Source organism: Achroia grisella, unplaced genomic scaffold (genome assembly GCF_030625045.1).
Source record: "Achroia grisella isolate CSIRO2021 unplaced genomic scaffold, CSIRO_AGI_Agris_v1 utg3288, whole genome shotgun sequence".
In the NCBI taxonomy this organism is placed as follows: domain Eukaryota; kingdom Metazoa; phylum Arthropoda; class Insecta; order Lepidoptera; family Pyralidae; genus Achroia; species Achroia grisella.
In genome coordinates, this window is record NW_026712800.1 from 3,239 (window position 1) to 12,245 (window position 9,007).

The following is a 9,007-nucleotide window of genomic DNA, read 5'->3' on the forward strand; positions in this document are numbered from 1 at the left end:
ATTTGGATATTGTAATTGATAATGTTATAGTTTTTGAGGATAACCAAAGTACTATTAAATGTATAAAGAGTTATGAACAAAAGAGATTAAAACATGTAGATGTGAAATACAATTTTGTAAAGCAGAAAGTAGAAGAGAATTTGATAACTGTAAAATATATTTGTAGTAAAGAGCAATTAGCAGATATTCTTACTAAGCCATTGTGTAAAAGTGTATTTAATAAGTTATTACTAAGTGTAGGTTTGAATAATGAAAATGTATGGATTGAGGAAGAGTGTTGAGAAAGCAATCCACACATTTATGAATATGGCAACTTTATTACTCTATGTTTGATGTAGAATAAATCTCTCTGGTTGATGTCGGGTTGGTTTTGTAATAGGAAAAATATGTCTCCTGATAAGTTTTGTAATTTGGAAATATAAATAAATATATAAATATTAATAGTGTGTATAAATATAAAAATAGTGACCTACTAAATTACTTCAAAATCAATAATTTTTGAACAAGGTAACGTTAATAAGCTAGTCTACGATTAAAAAAAAATGTTAATCATCCACTTATTTAACCAAGTGTAAATTATTAGGTACCGCTGTGTTTGTAATTGTTATTCATTACAATACTAACTATCGATAAGAGTTAACATCTTTGTCATCACTTGTAAATTAAATAATTTTACATAAAACAAAAAGAAAATAAATAATGTTGTGTCTAAAATTAGGTCCCATCTGGTGGCAATACATGATCGTTACCGGCGGTAAGCTGTTTCTCACATATCTAACATATTTATTTCTGATTAACCTCTCAATTGTTGTAATTCCCAAGGACGAACGTCTTAATCCAAAAACCTTGCCTTTTCTTAACTACTAAAATGTCTTACATGAATAATTTTTGAGTTGTGTCATATCAGGAGAATATTTCTGCTGTTATCAGCTGAATTTTTCAAGCTGTGTTCCGCTTTGAAGGAAGATATGGTGCATTTAAATTACATGATACAGTTACTTAACATTATTTATTTTTTTGTCCAGTTTAATCTATAGTGAATCTATATTGAGAAGAACTGCCAAGAAATTTACCTAAATTTATTTTTCTTTAAAGCATTATACAATAACATTATTTACTTATTTAAGTAATATGTAAACAAAGTTAATAAACTGCTCTAATTTTTGACTTGACCTAACATTAAATAAAAATTCCACACAGGTTCCCAGAGACCTAACATCTAGATGTTTATCGAAGAGTTATGAAATAGTCATTTTTTTATCTATTTTTTTACTTTTGCAATTAACTTTTTAATAGAGATTTGTGGCCTAGGTTTGTAACTCTGCTTACCAATTGCATAGGGGTTCACCTAATACATTGTTAGGAATTAGGGCACTAGTCACCGTTACTAATAAAATCGTATCAATGTGATGCTTTCGTTTTCTAGCAACATTGAGTGTGCTGAGTACAGGACTCAGTTTAGGATGGGGTTCACCAGTTCTGGTGAAATTAATGAAGATGGGAAACCGCACAGAGATGCTACTATCAAATCCAATCACTACTGAAGATGGCTCCTGGTTGGTATCCATTGGGCCACTGGTTAGCATTTTTTGTGAGTATCAGCAGTGATTTCGTTTTTATTTCAACTAGTTTTTTTTAACTATTTTAATGCAACCAGCAGTTACTGGCCTTTACAATTTCACTAAAACATCAAATGCTGGACCTTTCTTTTTTACAGCAAAAAAAACTTATTACTAAACTAACTTACATATAAAATTCTCGTTTCACTGTGTTTGTAACAAAAGACATTGTGTGTTTATTCAATATGTCTGAGAATTATTTTTCATATATGTAGGGGAGGTGGTGGCAAGATGGGGTACTTAAGCTTTAAAGGTCTGTAATATAAAAAATTACATAGTGAAACAATCATATTTATTTTTTAAATAACAACTAATTATTATTATTCTTATATTTGGTGTCATTAGGAACTTTAGGTAACACATTTGAGAGAAAAAAAAATAAAATAAAAAAAAGGTGTTTTGCCCCGTCTTGCCCCATGGTGCTGGTAAGATGGGGTACCTCCCTGAGGTAAGATGGGGTGATGAGAATGATCCTATGATCTCTGTAGAACGATGATTATTCGAGCTGGCAGAACACGTAGACATGGATGACTTCATCATCATCATCATCATCCTATTTCTACGCAGCTATTATGAGTCCATCTTCCACTTAATGAGCATGATATCCACCCTTCAATGGAAACGGAACAAACTTCATCACAATACATACATGGTGTGTTCCCCCATCTTCACTTTCATCTTCAGATGTTGAAACTCTTCATTGTTTTGCTGTTTTCGGTGATCGGCTATTCTTCTTTAATTTTTTATTTTGATCTTTTGTAGTAGTTTTCTTCGTTTTTTTTTTATATTCATCTTTTCTCTTTTTTGTTTCTATTTTCTACAGTTTTTCTGTTCAGCTCTGTTTTTTTTTGTGGGCGATGACTTTTAATTCTTTTTTGTAGAAGACGACGTGATAATTGCTGTGTGTCCACGCTTTTTAGCAACACGAGAGAATTTCCTTAGGAAGCCTTAACTTTTCTCTCTATAACCCATTTTTTCATCCAAAACCGCTTGAACTCTTCGCTTCCCGCATGGATTCTTCGGATCACGACCGACGACGTTAATCGTAGAATCATTCTAAAAAGACAAACTCACAAAAACGAACTCATTTTTTGGAAAACAAACTAGAACCGAATTATTATCATCAGTTACCCCATCTTGCCTGCAGAGCCCTTTTATATATAAAAAAAAAATAAAAACAAAACAGTCAATAATATTTAAAGAACACAATGCCTACTTTTTTATAGATTAGTTTAAGCATCAATCACAACAACACCTCACCAGGTAACGTTATTTAACAAACCACAGTCACGTGTTAAGCCAGAAGAAAATGTGATAAGCAACTTGCAATAAAACACTTATTTTGCATTTTTTTCGACACTGTGCACTTGTGAACCACTAAACACACGGCGACTGATAAGTCTCATGGTGGCGCGTCGCACGATGATTGAAAGAGCGTGATTGATCAATTTGAACTGTAAATTTTGGTGGGTACCCCGTCTTACCCACTACCCCATCTTACCTCCATCTCCCCTAGGTGATAAGTGTGGACCACCACACTAAATTTATCTTTTGTTTTTCACCATTTTACCATCAAACCTAATTTAATAGCAATATTAATTTATATGATATACAACTTTTGCAGAGTCATCCAGTAACTTGTAAAATGATTATAGCAAATTATTTTAAAAGAACTACTATTCACCTCCTATGTATTTATAGTATATACAATATTGATATAAGTGAAGTCAAAACACTTGTCCAATTTAAGTCCCCGCATATTTGATCACGCGCCACTTGATAGTAGGTAGTTTTTTTAAATGTAAATTCGAATTGATATTTCCAGACTTATGTTGTAAATTATCTGTGTGTATATACCTACCTACGTCTACCATATGAATGAGCAATATGAAATTTTCAGGTTATTTTGGATAACAGAAAATACCTAGATACCTACTGCTTAAACCTACGGTATATTTTAAAGTTACCTGCGACGTCGTACCATTGTGACATTTTTTCGTACATAAACTGATTCGATTAAAACAAACGCCAAATTTAAGTATTGCTTACCACAATATACTAATGAAAACAACAGTTACTGAGATTGACGCAATTTTGCGTGAACAGGCAAACAGATTGCAATCATTTTTATTTTGGGTTCTATTTCGTTTTAAAATATAGTTTTATCACCGACCTCAGAGTCGTCTAATGATTATTGAAGCTAAACTGAACTAAGTTCAATACTTACTTTATATGATATACCTATATACTTACGTGTGATAAATTGAATCTGTCTTCTAGCTCTATCTCACTTTAAAAAGCAAACTGCTTAGGAACCATATGTTATTATGAAATATAAGTCATATTATCGGTTTCAGCTGCGCTTCTTACTCCCATATCTAACGTAATAGGACATAAATACACTATAGTATTATCATCTTTACCAAATATAATTGCTGGCCTTATATTTGTATTTGCTGACAAGTTCTGGCTTGTTCTATTGGGCCGCGGATTCTGTGGAGTATCTATGGGCATGATAATTCCAATTATTTCTGTATATTCAGCAGAAATCGCTAACGTAAGTATCTTTAGAATTTATTATATTAAGTATTCTTGTTAAGTTAAGAAATATTCGAAGTACATCAGCAGACTTCAAAATAAAGCAATTTGTATTTTTATAAAAAGTTCGCCCAAAAAAACCTATCATCAAGGTTACAGTTCTGTTTTTAAAGTCAGAGCAGGTACATAGGGGTACATCGGAGTCAATAAGAACTATCTCTGATATATTTTTTTTTTTATGAAACGGTGTGCCTACCTAAGGCAATGGTCTACGCTGCCACTAATAAAAAATATAAATTGAGATCAGGTCATAAAATCAAGTAAATTAGCCCATCGTGACAAACTCACAATGAATTTATAACGATGTTTTCCAGAGCCCAACGGAGGGAGGTTGGCCTGATAGGATATCAGGCCAACCTCCCTCCGTTGGGCTCTACCATTACAAGAAAATAATATTACCAGTACAAGAAAATAATAGTAATTTTCTTCATTTTTCTAGAATGAGATACGAGGATCTTTGTGCTCCATCTTACAAGTTATCTGTGGTCTGGGCTGCGTGACTATGTTCATCGTAGGACCATTTATGACCTATTTGAATCTCAATATCTTATACAGCTGCTTGACAATATTGTGCTCTATTCCGGCGTTATTTGTACCTCAAAGTCCATATTTCTTGTACACAAAAGGTAGGTGCCAGGTCGAGTACGTAGTTTTTATTAAATTATTTGATTTATATTTTTCTTATTTAATGTGAACAATATCTAATTTTTTTATAGATCGTATCAAATGGCAATAAAATTACCTCAATCTGAATATTAGTATAAATAAATTATTTAGTAAATAATAGGTATGCTAAATACTTTCAGGTCGAATACAAGAAGCACATCAGTTGCTAACATTCCTACGAGGTTCAGAGGAATTAGCTCAAGCTGAAATCGAACAATATTCATTATGCAATAACGTAAAACAAATTGAAACGCCTAAAAAAGTTTACAGAGAGAAATTATTTCTGAAGGCTGTTTACTTGTGTATATGTGTATCAATTTTAACTCAATGTTCAGGATACAATTCGGTGTCTTACTATTTGCAAACTCTATTGGAATCTACGGAGACTAATATTAGTCCAGCGATTGCTTCGGCAGTGGTTGGAGTGTTGCAACTACTTGGAGGTTGCATAACGGCCTGTATTATTGATAAGTACGGTAGAAAAACAATATTGTCTATTTCATTTCTTGGGATTGCTCTTGGATCGGTAAGTCATTCTGTTTAACAATTTTTAGATAACAGCATTATTGTTTACTGAATTAGACAGCGAACAATTTACTTACGCGGGTTGGATCTGTTGGATATTTGTCAACTAAAAACCACACGGTATACCGCCGTGGCACCGATGCAGGAGTCCCAGCATTGGTTTTTTCTTCTTATGGACGTAGTGCATCCGCCTGCGCTAACCGTTTATGCTGCAATTTATCATGATGATTTCCAGGGGGAACCGCGTGGATGTCAACCTGATGAACCCCCTCCCCCTAGGGATTGGGTTAGTATTCTACTACGCCTCCAACTATGGTGTGCAGACCTTATAGATCAAGCAGTAGATTTAGTAGGAAGGAACGTCAGAATTAGACTTTTTTGCGCGTATGTGAGAGAATAAAAGTGAAATAAGCAAAAATATTGCACTTAACCTTTTAGTGTGTCTGTCTACCTTGTATGCAGATCAGTATGTACTGGCATATTACGTTTCTAAAAATAATTCAAATGTTTCAGTTTGGTCTGGGAACATTTTTCAAATTAAAGGAAACTCAGGAAATGCATGGAATTTTGAACTATGTCCCGATTGTATCAATAATTTTTGTCGTATACAGCTTTATTGCAGGTAATTTACCTACTTGTATATCTTTATTTAATTTGTCATTGGTTACATTAAATTATTCAGCAATTGTTTGTTAAACCGAATGTTAACTTCCCTGCATTTGTCGATGTTTTTGCATATCTTACCTGAATTTGATTGTCGTTATTTATTCTGCACTTTTTTTATGCAATTAAAATGCAAAGAAGCCGGCGGTCTACTTGATGGTAAATAAAAATCGTCGCCATACATGTATATGAACAGCACTGCACAACAGGATTACCTACGGCATTAGGTATATGACGCACAAAGGACTAAAGTGTCATGCCTCCATATCCTGTAATTTAATTTATCGGTTGTAATATCTAATACAAAGGTGACCATGCAGACAACTTTCTATAAAGTGTATCTCGTTCAAATAAATAGTTTTTTTAACTATTCTAATGCTGTTAACTGCAGCTGGCCTTTACAGCTTCGCCGAATGATAGAGGGCCAGCGCAGATAGCACTCCAAATATGTGGATAGACTTATAAAGGGCCTGAATGCTAACTCCTGCCTGATGATCCGACTTTAGTCTAAGGGTCCTCAGACTAAAGTTGGGTCCGCTCGAACTTTCGATCCCCGTTTGAATTGGACGAGGGGTCGATAGGAGGGATGAAACATATTGTGATAGTTATATACCGGGACAGTATTAGAGTTTGCTTCTGTATTGATTACAATAAATATCATTTCTATTAAAGCCACTTTTATAGCACACTTTTTAAATTATATTTGTTTTCTAGGTCCTGGAACCCTTCTCTTCACATTACAGGCTGAGTTATTCGACAGACCAACTAAAACCGTGGGAGCTTCGATATCAATCTTTACAAATATGCTAATCATGTTTCTGGCCATCAGATACAACGACACTATAATCAATTATATCGGAGTGTATTGGAATTACTGGATGTTTAGTTGTATATCTGTGTTCGGTTGTTTATTTGTTATTTTATTTATACCAGAGACAAAGGGGAAGACTTTTACTGAAATACAGGAATTGCTGGGAAATGGATGTAAAACTACGTTTACACTTTGTAAGTGAGTGCGGTTACTATGTATGTAAATAATAAGTAAGATAGTAATCTATGTAATTTTTTATCCACCTGGAATGATAAATAGATTGAGGGCCCAGCTCCTGGTAGGTGAATATCGTAATTTATACAGATAATACTGGCTGTTATACGTGTTTTCGTTTGCTTCTTAGTTAAAAAATAGGCTATGTACAATCTAGTGCCATATCAAATTTATAATCCATTCAACCATTTAGTCGTGAAAAGGTAACAAACAGACAGACAGTCAGCGATTCGCTTTAATAATATTGTAATATTATATGGTCATCCATACTACATGGACAAAATGTGGTCTTGTGAAGTCTTTAATTAGGTACTGTAGATACATACCTACTTAGATATCTTCATCCTTTTATTTGTACATGTATCATTACATAGTCAAAATAAAGTCTCTGTCGCTGTCTGTCCCTATGTATGCTTAAATCTTTAAAACTACGCAACGGATTTTGAAGCGGTTTTTTTAAATCGATAGAGTGAATCTAGAGTAAGGTTTATTATATCTATATAGTACATATACACCCGTGCGAAGCCGGGGCGAGTAGCTAGTAATATATAAAATGGTATCATCATCTGGCCAAAACTGTATATTTGTCAGTGTGTTTTTTTCTGTATTAATTATAAAGCACATTGATTTTAGAATAAAAAGTATAATCCAACACATATAAAATTTGTGTTCTTGTTGCTAAGTAACAGTTATGTGTATCGTGCAACTATTATGGAAACCAGATTAAATTATATTTACTGCTATATATGTATCCGCTAAATATATCCATCATTAATGGAATTATTACACACTGGCGGGGCACCAGATAACGATGATTGGATGAGCATGAAATCAGGTTAGAAGGTTATCTTGGAATCATCAGGAATTAAACACAGTTTCCAGGGGTGACTCTATGGAGGTCGACCTGACGTGGTACATTATTAACAATCGGGCCTCTGTACCCACAGGGCCACTGTATTACTATTAATCCCCTACCTAGAGCTACATATGTGTTAAGTTTTCAAATAAAAACGAGCGGAGGAGTTAGGATGATATTTTTACTGCGACTTAGTCCGCGTGGAATTTAACTTTTATTTTCTAAAATAAAAGTAGCCTATGTGAGTAACATACTACATACTTATTACATTAGCTAAAAAAAGTACCGTCAAAAACGGTCCATCCATTTCAGAGATTAGCTGGAACAAACAGACAGGCAGACAAAAATTGTAAAAAATGTTTTTTTGGTGGTTACTTTGGTACTGTATTTATATTCATATGCATGTAGTAAAAACGGTTATTTCAATATTACAAACAGACTCCAATTTTTTTATATGTATAGATAACATTTAATTTGGGGAATATTTTAATACGTAATTATTATTAAATTATTGTATTAGTAAATTCATTGTAATAAGATTGTACATAGACAATGTTATTAATCAATTTACTAATAAACAACTAAATGGCGTTGTATAGATGTTTTATATATATTTGTCGTTTAATTAAGTATCTTTAGTACACGGCGATTCACATTGGGTATGTACTAAACGCGTGCGCAGGCGGCAGGAGTCTCCACTAGTAGTTAATAAATCTAAATTTTATTGATGCTTGAACTATTTTGTAAATATAAGTAAGTTTTAATTAAATATTGTTTGTAGAATTATTGGTCATTCATTTAGTGTGGTAACTACATATGTATATACCTACTTGAACCTGAAATAAATTACTTTGTGGTGTACCTTCATAACTTATATTTTAGTGAGTTTTAAATGTATTTGACGTCACAAAAGTAAAACTCATATATTTTTATATTTTTACATGAATAGACTCATTATTCTCTCTATATCTATTACTTATAGCTATTATGTAATAATATCCCTGTAGAATTCACACACCATCATCTAGTCCCAAG

The 9,007-nt window shown here is 33.1% G+C and overlaps 1 protein-coding gene across 1 annotated transcript; it reads left to right on the forward strand.

The window, feature by feature from the left end:
* Positions 1-699: 699 nt before the first annotated feature.
* On the forward strand, positions 700-8,823 carry LOC131843741 (facilitated trehalose transporter Tret1-like). Its single transcript, XM_059192469.1, has 7 exons — positions 700-754; positions 1,427-1,591; positions 3,977-4,176; positions 4,657-4,843; positions 5,024-5,409; positions 5,922-6,030; positions 6,786-8,823. The coding sequence occupies exons 1-7, from the start codon at positions 700-702 to the stop codon at positions 7,082-7,084; spliced, it is 1,401 nt and encodes a 466-aa protein (XP_059048452.1). The 3' UTR covers positions 7,085-8,823.
* The last annotated feature ends 184 nt before the right edge of the window (positions 8,824-9,007 follow it).